The sequence below is a fragment of the Bos grunniens genome, chromosome 3 (genome assembly GCF_055505025.1).
Source record: "Bos grunniens cultivar Pamir isolate PY7600 chromosome 3, Bosgru_T2T1.0, whole genome shotgun sequence".
Taxonomy (NCBI): domain Eukaryota; kingdom Metazoa; phylum Chordata; class Mammalia; order Artiodactyla; family Bovidae; genus Bos; species Bos grunniens.
The window spans coordinates 103,208,719-103,226,590 of NC_141167.1; the positions used below are offsets into that span (position 1 = coordinate 103,208,719).

Below are 17,872 nucleotides of genomic sequence, written 5' to 3' on the forward strand. Positions count from 1 at the left end.
CCATCTGTAGTGATTGTGGAGCCCAAAAAAATAAAGTCTGACACTGTTTCCACTGTTTCCACTCTTTCCCCATCTATTTCCCATGAAGTGATGGGACCGGATGCCATGATCATTGTTTTCTGAATGTTGAACTTTAAGCCAACTTTTTCACTCTCCACTTTCACTTTCATCAAGAGGCTTTTTAGTTCCTCTTCACTTTCTGCCATAAGGGTGGTGTCATCTGCATATCTGAGGTTATTGAGATTTCTCCCAGCAATCTTGATTCCAGCTGTGCTTCTTCCAGTCCAGCTTTTCTTATGATGTACTCTGCATAGAAGTTAAATAAGGAGGGTGACAATATACAGCCTTGACGTACTCCTTTTCCTATTTGGAATCAGTCTGTTGTTCCATGTCCAGTTCTAACTGTTGCTTCCTGACCTGCATATAGGTTTCTCAAGAGGCAGGTCAGGTGGTCTGGTATTCCCATCTCTTTCAGAATTTTCCACAGTTTATTGTGATCCACACAGTCCAAGGCTTTGGCATAGTCAATAAAGCAGAAATAGATATTTTTCTGGAACTCTCTTGCTTTTTCCACGATCCCGTGGATGTTGGCAATTTGATCTCTGGTTCCTCTGCCTTTTCTAAACCCAGCTTGAACCTCAGGAAGTTCATGGTTCATGTATTGCTGAAGCCTTGCTTGGAGAATTTTGAGCATTACTTTACTAGGGTGTGAGATGAGTGCAATTGTGTGGTAGTTTGAGCATTCTTTGGCATTGCGTTTCTTTGGGATTGGAATGAAAACTGACCTTTTCCAGTCCTGTGGCCACTGCTGAGTTGTCCAAATTTGCTGGCATATTGGGTGCAGCACTTTCACAGCATCATCTTTCAGGATTTGAAATAGCTCAACTGGAATTCCATCACCTCCACTAGCTTTGTTCGTAGTGATGCTTCCTAAGGCCCACTTGACTTCACATTCCAGGATGTTTGGCTCTAGGTCAGTGATCACACCATCGTGATTATCTGGGTCATGAAGATCTTTTTTGTACAGTTATTTTGTATATTCTTGCCACCTCTTCTTAATATCTTCTGCTTCTGTTAGGTCCATACCATTTCTGTCCTTTATTGAGCCCATCTTTGCATGAAATGTTCCCTTGGTATCTCTAATTTTCTTGAAGAGATCTCTAGTCTTTCTCATTCTGTTGTTTTCCTCTATTTCTTTGCATTGATCACTGAGGAAGGCTTTCTTATCTCTTCTTGTTATTCTTTGGAACTATGAATTCAGATGCTTATATCTTTCCTTTTCTCCTTTGCTTTTTGCTTCTCTTCTTTTCACAGCTATTTGTAAGGCCTCCCCAGACAGCCATTTTGCTTTTTTGCATTTCTTTTCCATGGGGATGGTCTTGATCCCTGTACAGGAGTACAATGTCACAAACCTCATTCCATAGTTCATCAGGCACTCTATCTATCAGATCTAGGCCCTTAAATCTATTTCTCACTTCCACTGTATAATCATAAGGGATTTGATTTAGGTCATACCTGAGTGGTCCAGTGGTTTTCCCTACTTTCGTCAATTTAAGTCTGAATTTGGCAATAAGTAGTTCATGGTCTGAGCCACAGTCAGCTCCTGTTCTTTTTTTTGCTGACTGTATAGAGCTTCTCCATCTTTGGCTGCAAAGAACATAATCAATCTGATTTCGGTGTTGACCATCTGGTGATGTCCACGTGTAGAGTCTTCTCTTGTGTTGTTGGAAGAGGGTGTTTGCTATGACCGAGGTCAGGGGTGGCAGCCAAGAGGAGCTACCCGGCATCCGAGGTTAGGGGCGACAGCCGAGAGGAGCTACCCCATGTCCGAGGTCAGGGGCGGCGGCCGGGAGGAGCTACCCCACACCAGAGGCCAGGGGTAGCGGCTGGGAGGAGCTACTTCACGCTCGAAGCCAGGGGTGGCAGCCGGGAGGGCCAACCCCACGTCCAAGGAGCCACAGCTGCGTGGGCACAGGAGGGCCTAGAGGAGCTATGCCACGTTGAAGGTCAGAAGGGCGGCGGTGAGGAGATACCCCTCGTCCAAGGTAAGGAGCAGTGGCTGCACTTTGCTGTAGCAGCTGTGAAGAGATACCCCATGCCCAAGGTAAGAAAAACCCAAGTAAGACGGTAAGTGTTGCAGAGGGCATCAGAGGGCAGACACACTGAAACCATACTCACAGGAAACTAGTCAATCTAATCACACTAGGACCACAGCCTTGTCTAACTCAGTGAAACTAAGCCATGCTTTTGGGGCAACCCAAGACGGGAGGGTCATGGTGGAGACATCTGACAGAATGTGGTCCACTGGCCAAGGGAATGGCAAACCACTTCAGTATTCTTGCCTTGAGAACCCCATGAATAGTATGAAAAGGCAAAATGATAGGATACTGAAAGAGAAACTCCCTGGGTCAGTAGGTGCCCAATACGCTACCGGAAATCAGTGGAGAACTAACTCCAGAAAGAATGAAGGGATGGAGCCAAAGCAAAAAGAATACCCAGCTGTGGATGTGACTGGTGATAGAAGCAAGGTCCAATGCTGTAAAGAGCAATATTGCATAGGAACCTGGAATGTCAGGTCCATGAATCAAGGCAAATTGGAAGTGGTCAAACAAGAGATGGCAAGAGTGAATGTTGACATTCTAGGAATCAGCAAACTCAAATGGACTGGAATGGGTGAATTTAACTCAGATGACCATTATATCTACTACTGCAGACAGAAAGCTCTCAGAAGAAATGGAGTAGCCATCATGGTCAACAAAAAAGTCCGTAATGCAGTACTTGGATGCAATCTCAAAAACGACAGAATGATCTGTGTTCGTTTCCAAGGCAAACCGTTCAATATCACAATAATCCAAGTCTATGCCCCAACCAGTAATGCTGAAGAAGCTGAAGTTGAACGGTTCTATGAAGACCTACAAGACCTTTAGAACTAACACCCCAAAAAGATGTCCTTTTCATTATAGGGGACTGGAATGCAAAAATAGGAAGTCAAGAAACACCTGGAGCTGGATCATTAGAGGGGGCTAATTTACCTATACTGGAATCTAAGTTGTTGAGTCCTTAAGTCTTGTCCCCCCAACCCCCTCAGCAGACCATCTCATTTGTATATTTCAAATTCTCTCTCTGTTTCCTCTTCTCTAGTAGCCTCACTATGGGAAACTGCTTCACTTACCCTTCATGTCTATGTTCTAATGAAGGATTGAAGACCAGTAAACCTTTGAAACTTTAATCCTAGAAAAAGTTGGTAAAGCCAGAAACACATCTAAGTGTTTGGAAACAGAGAGTGATTCTCCATTTCATCTTTTTTTCCAATTACTTTATTGTAGTCATTAGGAAATCATAAGATTTTCATCAGTGATCATCATGGAAAAATGAACAAAATAGGTAATATAAGAGAAAATTTAATGTATCTAAATAATTTTTAAAAAACGAACAAATGCCTTGCAAATTCTATACTTCCTTGTGTCAAATAGCTTCATAATACAAATAGAGTATTTATAAATGTCTACTGGTACCTTCTGAAAGAGATGGGAATACCAGACCACCTGATCTGCCTCTTGAGAAATCTGTATGCAGGTCAGGAAGCAATAGTTAGAACTGGACATGGAACAACAGACTGGTTCCAAATAGGAAAAGGAGTACGTCAAGGCTGTATATTGTCACCCTGCTTATTTAACTTCTATGCAGAGTACATCATGAGAAACGTTGGACTGGAAGAAATACAAGCTGGAATCAAGATTGCTGGGAGAAATATCAATAACCTCAGATATGCAGATGACACCACCCTTATGGCAGAAAGTGAAGAGGAACTAAAAAGCCTCTTGATGGAAGTGAAAGTGGAGAGTGAAAAAGTTGGCTTAAAGCTCAACATTCAGAAAACGAAGATCATGGCATCCGGTCCCAGCACTTCATGGGAAATAAATGGGGAAACAGAAGAAACAGTGTCAGACTTTATTTTTTGGGGCTCCAAAATCACTACAGATGGTGACTGCAGCCATGAAATTAAAAGACACTTACTCCTTGGAAGGAAAGTTATGACCAACCTAGACAGCATATTCAAAAGCAGAGACATGCCTTTGCCAACAAAGTTTTGTCTAGTCAAGGCTATGGTTTTTCCTGTGGTCACGTATGGATGTGAGTGTTGGACTGTGAAGAAGGCTGAGCGCCAAAGAATTTAATGCTTTTGATCTGTGGTGTTGGAGAAGACTCTTGAGAGTCCCTTGGACTGCAAGGAGATCCAACCAGTCCATTCTGAAGGAGATCAGCCCTGGGATTTCTTTGAAAGGAATGATGCTGAAGCTGAAACTCCAGTACTTTGGCCACCTCATGTGAAGAGTTGACTCATTGGAAAAGACTCTGATGCTGGGAGGGATTGGGGGCAAGAGGAGAAGGGGACGACAGAGGAGGAGATGGCTGGATGGCATCACTGACTCAATGGACGTGAGTGTGAGTGAACTCCGGGAGTTGGTGATGGACAGGGAGGCCTGGCGTGCTGCGATTCATGGGGTCGCAAAGAGTCAGACACGACTGAGCGACTGAACTGACCTGACTGGTACCTCTATGTATTTAGTAAGTAGAACTTGTCTCACTTTCACTTAATATACTCCCCAAAGCTGGTAAAATGTTGCTTAGAATAGGTGTAAGAGTCTGGGTTAGTGGCCTTTTAATTATGCCAAATGGTTTATTATTAGAGAAGAAGCTGACCTCTGTTTATTGGCTGGATTCATTTCCAGTCAAATCCAACATTGCCTCAGTCATGATCTTTTTCTTGTTCTACATCCTTTTTCTCATTGCTGCCATAGCTTGTATACTCACCTTTATTGCATGTAGCATTTTTATTTATTTTTATTTTATATTTGATTATAGTTGATTTACAAAGTTGCGTTTCAGGTATACAGCAAAGTGATTCAGTTATGCAGATACATATATACATTCTTTTTCAAATTATTTTCCCATTTTTGTTATTGTGGTATATTGAGTAGAGTTCCTTGTGCTATACAGTAGGTCTTTGTTGATCATCTATTTTAAATATAGTAGTTTGGGTAAGTAAATCCCAAACTCCCAGTTTTTCTCTCCCCCTACTTTTTCCTTTGGTAACCACAAGTTTGCTTTCTAAAATCTGTGAGTCTGTTTCTGTTTTGTAAACAATTTATCTGTATCTTTTTAGATTCTACATATAGGTAATATTGTATAATATTTTGTTTTTCTCTGTTTAGCTTATTTAACTTAATATGATAATCTCTAAGTCCATCCATGTTGCTGCAAATGCTATTATTCCATTTTTTTAAATGGCTGAGTAATAGTCCATTGTATATACCACACCTTCTCTATCCATCCATTCATTGGGCAATGGACATTTAAGTTGCTTCTACATCTTGGTTATTGTAAATAGCCCTGCAATGAACGTTGTGGTGCATGTGCCCTTTCAAATCATAGTTTTCTCTGGATATATGCCCAGGGATGGGATTGCTGGATCATATGGCGGTTCTATTTTTAGCTTCTTAAGTAACTTCTGTACTATTCTCCATAGTGGCTATATCAATTTACATTCCTGCCAGCAGTGTAGGAGGACCCCCTTTTCTCCACACCCTCTCCAGTATTTATTGTTTATAGACTTTTTAATAATGGTCATTCTGACTGGTGTGAGGTGATATCTCATTATAGTTTTGATTTGAGTTTCTCTAATAGTTACTGCTACTGAGCATCTTTTTGTGTCTCTCAGCCATCTGTATATGTTCTTTGGAAAAATGCCTATAAAGGCCTTCCACCCATTTTTTGATTGGATTTTTTTTTTTTGATATTGAGATGCATGAATTGTTTGTAAATTTTGGATATTAATCCCTTGTTAGTTGCATTGTTTGTAAATATTTTCTCCCATCCTGTGGGTTCTCTTTTTATTTTATTTATGATTTCCTTTGGTGTGCAAAAGCCTTTGAGTTTCATTAGGTCCCATTTGTTTATTTTTGGTTTTGTTTCCATTACTTTAGGAGATGGGTCAAAAAATATATTGCTATGATTTATGTGAAAGAATGTTCTTCCTATGTTTTCCTCTAAGAGTTTTACAATATTTGGTATTACATTTGGATGTTTAATCCATGTTCTTGGATTGGAAGACTCAATTTTGTCAAAATGATTATGCCACCCAAGGCAATCTACAGATTCAATGAAATTCCTGTCAAATCAACAGTTTTTCACAGAACTAGAACAAAAAAAAAAATTAAATTTGTGTGGAGGCCCAAAAGACCCTGAATGGCCAAAGCAATCTTGAGAAAGAGAAATGAAGCTGGAGGAATCAGGCTCCCTGACTTCAAACTATACTACAAGACTATAATCATCAAAACAGTATGGTACTAGCACGGAAAACAAATATAGATTAATGGGACAGGATAGAAAGCCCAGAAATAAACCCACACATGTATGATTGGTTAATCTATGACAAAGGTTGTTGCTGAGTTGCTCAGTCGTGTCTGATTCTTTGTGAACCCATGGACTGCAGCTCACTAGGCTCCTCTGTCCATGGTATTTCACAGGCAAAAATACTGGACTGGGTTACCATTTCCTACTCCAGGGGATCTTCCTGGCCCAGGAATCAATCTCACATCTCCTGCTAGTCTCCTGCGTTGCACACAGATTCTTTACCACTGAGCCACTGGGGATTTTGACAAAGGAGGCAAGACAATATAATGGAGATAAATGGTGCTGGGAAAACTGGACAGCTATGTGTAAAAGAATGAAATTAAAACATTCTTTAATGCCATACATAAAAATAAACTATGTGTGGTATTATTTTAAAAGGTCCTTTCTGGTTATCTCATAACTCAAAACACAGAAGTCTCTCATAACACAGGACTATGACTTAGCAGTAGTAGTAGTATTAGTCGCTCAGTCATGTCTGACTCTTTTTGACCCCATGGACTATAGCCTGCAAGGCTCCTCTGTCCATGGAATTCTCCAGGTAAGAATACTGGACTAGGTCGCCATTCCCTTCTCCAGGGGATTTTCCTGACCCAGGGATTGAATCCAGGCCTCCTGCATTGCAGGCAGATTCTTTACCATCTAAGCCACCAAGGAAACCCCAGACTATGACTTACACTCCAACAAAACAACCAATATGCATGCAGTATGTCCAGTTTAAACTGACCTTCAGTTTCCCATATCTAAATGTCATCTTTATCTAGAAAGTTTAAGGAAAGAAGAATTTTTTTTTCTTTGGTGCTCCTAATTTGGCCACTCAGAGTTTCTCCTCAATGCCATATGTGCCTCCCTGGCAGTATAGACATGCTTTGAAGAATGCTTTGACTTCACTTAGTATCCTTTGGCACAGAAATGTTTTATCCATAGAATACTGATACACAGGTCGTAGTAGAGGGAAAATCTCTGATTGTACACACCATATGACTCGTTTCTCAACAGAACTGCATCTAATTCAACTCTTCACAAGGGTTCCATATGTATGCACTCCAGTTTCTAACCTTTGACCTTGTAGAGCATACCTGCTGTCTCACTTTTACCTTTCATCTTAGAAGGGGAATATGTAATTCTTTTTGAATTATTTTAGAATACTTTTGGTATAATTTATAATGGGTAATTGCCTTCAATTTGACTAAAGCAAATCATTGATCGTCTTAACAGTCTGGAATATAATTTTTTTCATTATATTTGTACTTCAGATGAGTTTGGTCAAGGAATTATGGGTGTCACTGATAAATATACACTCACAGAGTAAAGGCAAACTAACATTGATTCAAGGAACTGGTAAAGTTTTATACACTTCTAAATTTCATATTTAGAGATTAAAGAGTGGGGAAATTACAAATGAATGGAGTGCAGAGTCCCTGGAAGAATGGAAAGTACTTTGGTTTAAGAATCAGAAACCTATACCCAGATCATAGCAGCACTTCTAATCATCTGCACAACAGGGGCAAGTTAATCCCTTTGAGTCTCATTTACTTAACCTACAATAGATTTTGTTTGGGTGAGATTAAACATGATATTTAAATTTCCAATGATTCTTTGGTAATTAGCATTTATTCAATGATGAAATATAATGGAATTATAATTATATATAAAGCATATATAATGATTGATATAAATTTGCATATATATGCATATAAAGCATATAAATGATGGATATATAGATATAAATTGGTTACCATTTAGAGTTAACTACCATATCAATTCAGTTCAGTTCAGTGTCTCAGTCGTGTCTGACTCTTTGCAACCCCATGGACCACAGGACGCCAGGCTTCCCTGTCCATTACCAACTCCCGGAGCTTGCTCAAACTCTCGTTCATTGAGTTGGTGATGCCATCCAACCATCTCATCCTCTGTTGTCCCCACCTCCTGCCTTCAATCTTTCCCAGCATCAGGGTCTTTTCCAAAAAGTCAGTTCTTCACATCAGGTGGCCAAAGCATTGGAGTTTCAGCTTCAGCATCAGTCTTTTCAATGAATATTCAGGACTGATTTCCTTTAGGATTGATTGGTTTGATCTCTTTGCTGTCCAAGAGAATTTCAAGGGTCTTCTCCAACACCACAGTTCAAAAGCATCAATTATTTGGTGCTCAGCTTTCTTTATGGTCCAACTCTCACATATACTCAGTTATTTGTATGTGTGTCACTACTAGTATAACAATAATTTTATTTTCTTCCACTAATAAAGTAATATGACTAGTGTTCTATTTCTCAAATAGCATGACTTAAAATTTGGATAGTTCTTAAAATAAAATGTTAAAAGCTGGATAGAACATGTTCTAAGTTTAATCAGAGGAATGAGACTATTCTTTTGGTCTTTCATATAATTTCTTTCTCTAATAGTGGCTTGCAATCTTGAACACCCATTGATGAACTGTACTTTAGTTTGAAATCCAAAGGTGAAGGTGGAAAAAAAGAAGCTCGAGTTTCTAGGGGGAGGAGAAGATGATGGAGCATCAGATTCTGATTTAAGGAATTATCACTCATTTTGGTTAGAGTAAATGTGCTTTGCTTTGATTTTTTTCTTTTAATCTGTAAATTATGGGAATGATCTTTAAAGTCTGTACTAGTTTTCACATTGTGAACTTTGCTTTTTGATTTTATATCAATAAACTTTCTACTGAGTTATTATTTTTTGTACCTATTTTTCTACTCCTTGTTATGTCTCTTTCTGTTTATAATAAACTCACATATTTTTCTTGCTAGGGAGGAGTATACTTTTAATTGTTTTTATTTGACTAGAAATTATAGGACCCCATTAGCCTCCATTGCTAAAGGATATTTCAATTAATATCTTTGACAGAGAAAGTCTGTGACTCATCAATATTATTTTCAGAGGTTGTGTGGTCTCAGGAAATAGCCACTTGGGGTCATGTTTAATAATGATTGCTCTGATAATCACAGTTGACTAGAGTATCTGAGATCAACTCCTCAATATAAAACATTTCTTCTTATAAATGCTTTGGACAGTGATTAGACTGAGGAAAAGATAAATGTGATTGAGTTTTGCCTTCTTTGGACTTTGAATAGTATCCAGATATTTTCCTGTCATCTAGGTGTCCAAAGGTAGAAAAGAGAAATATGCATCTGACCCCATAGCAGAAGGCTGTATTTGTTTTTGTGAGGATGAAAGATAAGACAAAATGTAACTTGATGAAACATTTATTGTCAGTTTTTATGCAATACAATTTTCTGGATCCTGTATCCAGGTGGTCATGACAATAAATTAAAAAACAGCAGTAGAGTGTTCCAGTGGTGGTACAAAAGATGCAAATATTCTAAATCTTAAACTACTACATTTTTTTGTTGTTTAGGACACAGAATATGTTACAATGTTATTAGAGAAATTTTGGCTCCTAGACCATGTCTCTGAGTTTCTTGGATAGGTTTATCAACAATCAATTAAATCAACCTGGAATATATAAAATTATTTTTAAATGCTCACTTTATTCCAGAGCATCCAATCACTTTGTCATATAGTTCTAAATATGTCCCAAATGCAATTTACTTCTTCTATCCACTATTTTCTAAGAGCTCAATGATTATGGAGCCTTACAAAAAAGCCTTGTACCAAACAAAAGAAATAGAATACAGTACCACAGTTAAATAGAAAATCAGATATATACCCCCACTACCAAAAGAAAGGATCATGTTAAATATCTTAATTCCATGTTGTGTGTCTCATTTCTCCTTTGGATTATTTCTTATCTTGAGTTAGTTTGTCTTCCTTTGGTTTCAAATTATTATTCAAAGTAATAGCACCTTTGTTCTTTGATATATTCATAGAGTGGGGTGTTGCAAGGAACCTGAATCTGTTCTCTCTCTTCCATGGTAACCTCTGACCTCAGAGTCTCCTGTCTGCTTATCATCAACATCCTGATTGTATTTTCTCATGGTCCCTGACGGACTTGATCCAGACTCTTGCTTTTGCCTTTCCCCACTCCATGTGGTTACACTGCTTGATAAATACCTAAAACTATTTTTCTTCAATTCCCAAAGGGACTTGGCTATCAAGTGAGTGACTGCCACTTGAATGCCCATAGCTGTCCCTTGACTGGCTATGACTATATACTTGTCTTTCGTTGGTGCTGAATCCAGACTGACCCTGGATATGTCCTGATTGTCCATCACTTGATCCCTGTGTTGCTAAATTTGTGCTGGATCTTACCAGATCATGAGAAGATGAATCTCCTAAGTGCTGCTGGTTGGATTCATGTACGTCTATTGTATTGAACTCTGATTGTCTATGCCTCAATTCTAATTGTTCATGAATATTTTCCCCCCAATACTCCTTACTATCACTATGGGATCTTTGACTTCTAGTTGAACTAGAATCTGAATGGCTGTGGGCTGATAAGGGTTTTCCATGGTTAGAGGCAGAGTGGTTACTAAGCTGACTGCTATGAGTAGACCCCAGCCTTCCAGACTGAACATGGATATCTCTTGACTGTGCCTGAGTTGCTACTGAATGTCTATGACTAGATCCCTGTCCTCCAGTTGTACAAAATCCAGAATGATTATGGGAATAAATTGACTTCCCATCACTTATCTCTGATTGTCCAGGACTTGAATCTTGTCTTCCTATTTTTTCAGTTGCTTTTGATCCCATGTAGTCAAAACTAGAAACTGATTGTCCATGACTAGATGCTCGCTTGGTTGCAGCTTGGTCTGTTGACCTAAAAGGACTAGAATTATGACTGCTTGTTCTGCTACCACTAGAAGGTCCATAACCAGACTGCCCATAGTCATATTCGGCACTCCCATAACTGCCATGTCTCCAGGCTTGATCTGATCTATGTCTTTGTCTGCCACTGATCTGTGACGTAGAATGACTTTTACCAAAATGGGCATGAGTGTGACTTGATTGTCTGTTTGACCATGTGGATTGTCCATGACCAGAGTGCACATGTCCGGTGGTGTTTCCTGACTGCCCATGAGCAGTTCTGTGTCTCCCTCTCACTGTAGTTCCTGACTCTCCATGTTGAGATCCAGCCTTCCCATGAGTGGATCCTGAGTGGCTCTGTGAGACTTCTGAATGCCTTTCACTGTCTCGAGTCTCACTGTGACTGGATCCCTGTCTTCCTTCCTGACTGGACCCTGACCATGTAGATTGTCCCTGCCTGGAGTGGCCATGTTGGCTGGTGTCTCCTGACTGCCCATGAGCAGTTCCATGTCTCCCTCTCACTGTAGTTCCTGACTCTCCATGTTGAGATCCAGCCTGCCCATGAGTGGATCCTGAGTGGCTCTCTGAGACATCTGAATGCCTTTCACTGTCGTGAGTCTCACTGTGACTGGATCCCCCTCTTCCTGCCTGACTGGACCCTGACTGTGTAGATTGTCCCTGCCTGGAGTGGCCATATCTGCTGGTGTCTCCTGACTGCCCATGAGCAGTTCGGTGTCTCCCTCTCACTGTAGTTCCTGACTCTCCATGTTGAGATCCAGCCTGCCCATGAGTGGACCCTGAGTGTCTCTCTGAGACCCCTGCATGCCTTTCACTGTCACTAGCCTCACTATGACTGGATCTCTGTCTTCCTGCCTGACTGGACCCTGACTGTGTAGATTGTCCCTGCCTGGAGTGGCCATATCTGCTGGTGTCTCCTGACTGCCCATGAGCAGTTCCATGTCTCCCTCTCACTGTAGTTCCTGACTCTCCATGTTGAGATCCAGCCTGCCCATGAGTGGATCCTGAGTGGCTCTCTGAGACATCTGAATGCCTTTCACTGTCGTGAGTCTCACTGTGACTGGATCCCCCTCTTCCTGCCTGACTGGACCCTGACTGTGTAGATTGTCCCTGCCTGGAGTGGCCATATCTGCTGGTGTCTCCTGACTGCCCATGAGCAGTTCGGTGTCTCCCTCTCACTGTAGTTCCTGACTCTCCATGTTGAGATCCAGCCTGCCCATGAGTGGACCCTGAGTGTCTCTCTGAGACCCCTGCATGCCTTTCACTGTCACTAGCCTCACTATGACTGGATCTCTGTCTTCCTGCCTGACTGGACCCTGACTGTGTAGATTGTCCCTGCCTGGAGTGGCCATATCTGCTGGTGTCTCCTGACTGCCCATGAGCAGTTCCATGTCTCCCTCTCACTGTAGTTCCTGACTCTCCATGTTGAGATCCAGCCTGCCCATGAGTGGATCCTGAGTGGCTCTCTGAGACATCTGAATGCCTTTCACTGTCGTGAGTCTCACTGTGACTGGATCCCTGTCTTCCTTCCTGACTGGACCCTGACCATGTAGATTGTCCCTGCCTGGAGTGGCCATATCTGCTGGTGTCTCCTGACTGCCCATGAGCAGTTCCATGTCTCCCTTTCACTGTAGTTCCTGACTCTCCATGTTGAGATTCAGCCTGCCCATGAGTGGATCCTGAGTGGCTCTCTGAGACATCTGAATGCCTTTCACTGTCGTGAGTCTCACTGTGACTGGATCCCCGTCTTCCCACCTGACTGGACCCTGACCATGTAGATTGTCCCTGCCTGGAGTGGCCATGTCTGCTGGTGTCTCCTGACTGCCCATGAGCAGTTCGGTGTCTCCCTCTCACTGTGGCTCCTGACTCTCCATGTTGAGATCCAGCCTGCCCATGAGTGGACCCTGAGTGTCTCTCTGAGACTCCTGCATGCCTTTCACTGTCGCTAGCCTCACTGTGACTGTACCCCCGTCTTCCTTCCTGACTGGACCCTGATCGTGTAGATTGTCCCTGCCTGGAGTGGCCATGTCTGGTGGTGTCTCCTGACTGCCCATGAGCAGTTCTGTGTCTCCCTCTCACTGTAGTTCCTGACTCTCCATGTTGAGATCCAGCCTGCCCATGAGTGGATCCTGAGTGTCTCTCTGAGACATCTGAATGCCTTTCACTGTCGTGAGTCTCACTGTGACTGGATCCCCGTCTTCCCACCTGACTGGACCCTGACCATGTAGATTGTCCCTGCCTGGAGTGGCCATGTCTGCTGGTGTCTCCTGACTGCCCATGAGCAGTTCGGTGTCTCCCTCTCACTGTGGCTCCTGACTCTCCATGTTGAGATCCAGCCTGCCCATGAGTGGACCCTGAGTGTCTCTCTGAGACTCCTGCATGCCTTTCACTGTTGCTAGCCTCACTGTGACTGTACCCCTGTCTTCCTTCCTGACTGGACCCTGATCGTGTAGATTGTCCCTGCCTGGAGTGGCCATGTCTGGTGGTGTCTCCTGACTGCCCATGAGCAGTTCTGTGTCTCCCTCTCACTGTAGTTCCTGACTCTCCATGTTGAGATTCAGCCTGCCCATGAGTGGATCCTGAGTGGCTCTCTGAGACATCTGAATGCCTTTCACTGTTGTGAGTCTCACTGTGACTGGATCCCCGTCTTCCCACCTGACTGGACCCTGACCATGTAGATTGTCCCTGCCTGGAGTGGCCATGTCTGCTGGTGTCTCCTGACTGCCCATGAGCAGTTCGGTGTCTCCCTCTCACTGTGGCTCCTGACTCTCCATGTTGAGATCCAGCCTGCCCATGAGTGGACCCTGAGTGTCTCTCTGAGACTCCTGCATGCCTTTCACTGTCGCTAGCCTCACTGTGACTGTACCCCTGTCTTCCTTCCTGACTGGACCCTGATCGTGTAGATTGTCCCTGCCTGGAGTGGCCATGTCTGGTGGTGTCTCCTGACTGCCCATGAGCAGTTCTGTGTCTCCCTCTCACTGTAGTTCCTGACTCTCCATGTTGAGATCCAGCCTGCCCATGAGTGGATCCTGAGTGGCTCTGTGAAACATGTGAATGCCTTCCACTGTCAGTGGCCTCACTGTGACTGGATCCCTGTCTTCTCTCCTGACTGGACCCTGACCATGTAGATTGTCCCTGACTGGAGTGGTCATGTCTGCTGGTGTCTCCTGACTGCCCATGAGCAGTTCTGTGTCTCCCTCTCACTGTAGTTCCTGACTCTCCATGTTGAGATCCAGCCTGCCCATGAGTGGATCCTGAGTGGCTCTCTGAGACATCTGAATGCCTTTCACTGTTGTGAGTCTCACTGTGACTGGATCCCCGTCTTCCCACCTGACTGGACCCTGACCGTGTAGATTGTCCCTGCCTGGAGTGGCCATGTCTGCTGGTGTCTCCTGACTGCCCATGAGCAGTTCGGTATCTCCCTCTCACTGTGGCTCCTGACTCTCCATGTTGAGATCCAGCCTGCCCATGAGTGGATCCTGAGTGTCTCTGTGAGACTTCTGAATGCCTTTCACTGTCACTAGCCTCACTGTTACTGGATCCCCGTCTCCCCACCTGTCTGGACCCTGACTGTGTAGATTGTCCCTGCCTGGAGTGGCCATGTTGGCTGGTGTCTCCTAATTGCCCATGACCAGTTCCGTGTCTGCCTCTCACTGTGGTTCCTGACTCTCCATGTTGAGATCCAGCCTGCCCATGAGCGGATCTTGAGTGTCTCTGTGAGACTTCTGAATGCCTTTCACTATCACTAGAGGACTGATCTGAGCCAATCTCATGATGTCCAAAGCCTGAAGACTGACATGAGCCTGATCTATGTTGTCCAAAGCCAGAAGACTGATTTGAAGTTGACCCATGTTGGCCAAAGCCAGATGATTGTCCTGAGCCCAATTCATGATGGCCATAGCCAGACTGCTGTGATCTACGCTCATGGTGTTCAAAGCCAGAAGACTGACCAGAGCTTGAACCAGGTTGGCCAAAGCTCGAGGATTGACCTGAACCAGATCCATGTTGGACACAGGTAGACTGTCCTGATATAGACTTCTGGTGTCCAAAGCCAGAGGACTGAGCTGAGCCTGATCCATATTGTCCTGCACCAGAGTACTGACATGAGCCTGACCCATGTTGACCATAGCAAGACTGTCCTGATGTAGACTCATGGTGTCCAAAGCCAGAGGACTGACCTGAGCCACACCCACAATGTCCAAAGCCAGAGTACTGACCTGAGCCTGACTCATGTTGGCCAAAGCCAGAAGATTGACCTGAGCTGGATCTACGTTGACCACATTTAGAAGTTTCATTTGAACCACACCTCTTTTGATGAGAGTTTGAAGAGTATCCACAGGAACCAGATCCATGTTGACCATAAGTAGAAGACTGACTTACTCCTGACCCATATTGTCCACAACAAGAGGACTGACATGAACCTGTTCCCTGTTGTCCTCCACAATTCTGTGGTTGACCACATGTTCTAGATCCATATCCTTTCTGCCTAGTAGACTGGCTATAGGAGCTAGGCTCATGTTGACCATATCCAGAGGCCCAACCTCCTGAGATACATCTATGACCTTCTCCACTACTTCCTGATTGATAACCTGATTGGGTATAGTTAGATTGGTTTCCTTGCTCTCCAAATCTACCTGCCTGACAAGAACTAGAAGTGTTTTTTTGTCTTCCACACCCACCTGAATTGCTGGAACCACATGCATGACTTTCCCTCCCACCATCTTCTGAACCTTTAGAGCTAGACCCATGTTTTTGTCTTGCATAACTTGCCTGAGTAGAGTTTGATTCATATTCGTATGACAGATGACCATGACCTCTCCCTCTACCACTCTTTGATCCAGAATTGTATTCATACCCAGATACCCTAGAGGGGCTAACATGTGACTTGTTTCTTTTTCCCTCCAGTTCTTCAGAGCTGGAACCATGTCTTTCTTTGCCATTACTCCATGAGTAACCAGAGCTGGACCCATGGTGCCTTTTTCCAGATCTCTTTTGGTTCTCTGAGCTAGATAAACCACCTTGCCTTCTCAGCCTTCTGGAGCCAGACTCGTGTCTGTGTTTTGGAGTTCCCCTAGAGCCCTCAGAACTATAACCATGCTCCTCTCCCTCACTCCAACTTGAATATCTGTAACCTGAGTTTTGTCCTGATGCGTCCTCTTCTTCACCTTCCGTTTCACTTTCTTCCTCCTGGTGTCGGTGACTATGCCTGTGCTTCTTTGACCCTGAAGCTTTGCAGTATTCTTTGCTGAGAACCTTGTTGCAGGCCATAGCCAGTTTGAATACCATCAGAAGAAACTCAGTAAAGTCCAGTCTTCGGTCATGATCTCGGTCCAGTATATGCATGATGACATCCACTGTGTCTGGATCATCCGGGTTCTGTGTACAAGCAGCACACCAAAGAAGACCTGGTCAGTCTAGTCCATATGCTCAGCTAAAATATCTGGGTAAAGCTGTAGAATTGTGGGAGGCTCCCCTTGTGGCTCAGTAAAGAATCCGCCTGCAATGTGGAGACCTGGGTTTGATCCCTGGGATGGAAGATCTCCTGGAGAAGGGAAAGACTACCCACTCAAGGATTCTGGCCTGGAGAATTCCATGGGTTGTATAATCCATGGGATTGCAAAGAGTCAGACACGACTGAGGGAATGTTTGATGTTAGGTATTTTAATCCAATCAAGAAATACTTTAGGCTAAAACAGCCTAACAACACCTAGCAGGTGTGAAGAGGTAATAAAAAAGAATAAAGGCCATTGGGATCCTCAGTGCATACAGTTCAAGGACCTAAGCTGGAGAAGTAGATACTCAGGTATGGTAAATAAGGGGGAGTTGAATAAACCAAATTCAGTACCTGGTGTGTTTAACATACATTTTAAGCCTTGCCTGCTAATATATTCTATGTTATGATCTATAATTTTGAAGCTAATAACTGAGTCCTTCCCAAGTAAATAGAAAAAAATATTCTTGTATTTTGTTTTCAGTTTTTAGTCACCTTGGTTACTTGATCAACACCCCTTATACATGTCCCTCTCTATATCTTTTCTTCCTCATTTGCTAGGGTAATTTATAAATTGATAGTGCAAATTTATCATTTGCTTTTTTAGAAGGAAAAACCTGGGGACATGAAAAAGTCTGATGGTCTATATGGTAGGAGGAAGAAAATGATCACCTCTTTAAAAATAAATGCTGCCTCAACAGACTTTCTGATGTCCCCCAAAAGTACCACTCATAGTGTGAGCTCAAAGACCATGGGGATTGCACACTTTTTAGCTATTCCTTGCTCATAAACAGAGAGTGTACAGGATGCTAGTAGTTTTCAGTCCTGGTACATGGTCCTCACCTTCAGAATTGGACGAAACTCTTTCTCCAGAAGTTCCTTTAGTTCATCCTTGCTCAGTGTACCACATTCCCCATCCTGCTTGGTGTATTTGTAGAAAGTATCAATTACGGTGACAACACTTCTCAAGAGATTGGTCATCTTTTTGCAGGTTTAAGTGAACCTGAAGGGAAAAAAAAAAAAAAAGATCCTATCATTCATTTTATTTTAATGCATAAACAGTTCTGATTTTAATAGTAATCATCCCAAGTTTTCAAATATCTTGTCTCTTTAAACCAAAATACCTTAACAAGTAAGAATAGGTCAGGGGTGATACAATACACATAAATACCGTGAAAGCTAATCTTGTTAACGTTGAGTTACTTTGCTAAGATCGAGCCATACGTGG

General features: G+C 42.9%; 1 protein-coding gene across 1 annotated transcript; it reads right to left on the reverse strand.

The window, feature by feature from the left end:
• Positions 1-6,191: 6,191 nt before the first annotated feature.
• Positions 6,192-17,641, reverse strand: LOC147376485 (uncharacterized). Its single transcript, XM_086394068.1, has 6 exons — positions 17,488-17,641; positions 16,201-16,529; positions 14,908-15,909; positions 14,709-14,856; positions 11,114-12,974; positions 6,192-6,199 (listed from the first exon to the last, which is right to left on the reverse strand). Exons 1-6 carry the CDS (start codon positions 17,623-17,625, stop codon positions 6,192-6,194), a joined length of 3,486 nt encoding a protein of 1,161 aa, XP_086250194.1. The 5' UTR covers positions 17,626-17,641.
• Positions 17,642-17,872: the final 231 nt, after the last annotated feature.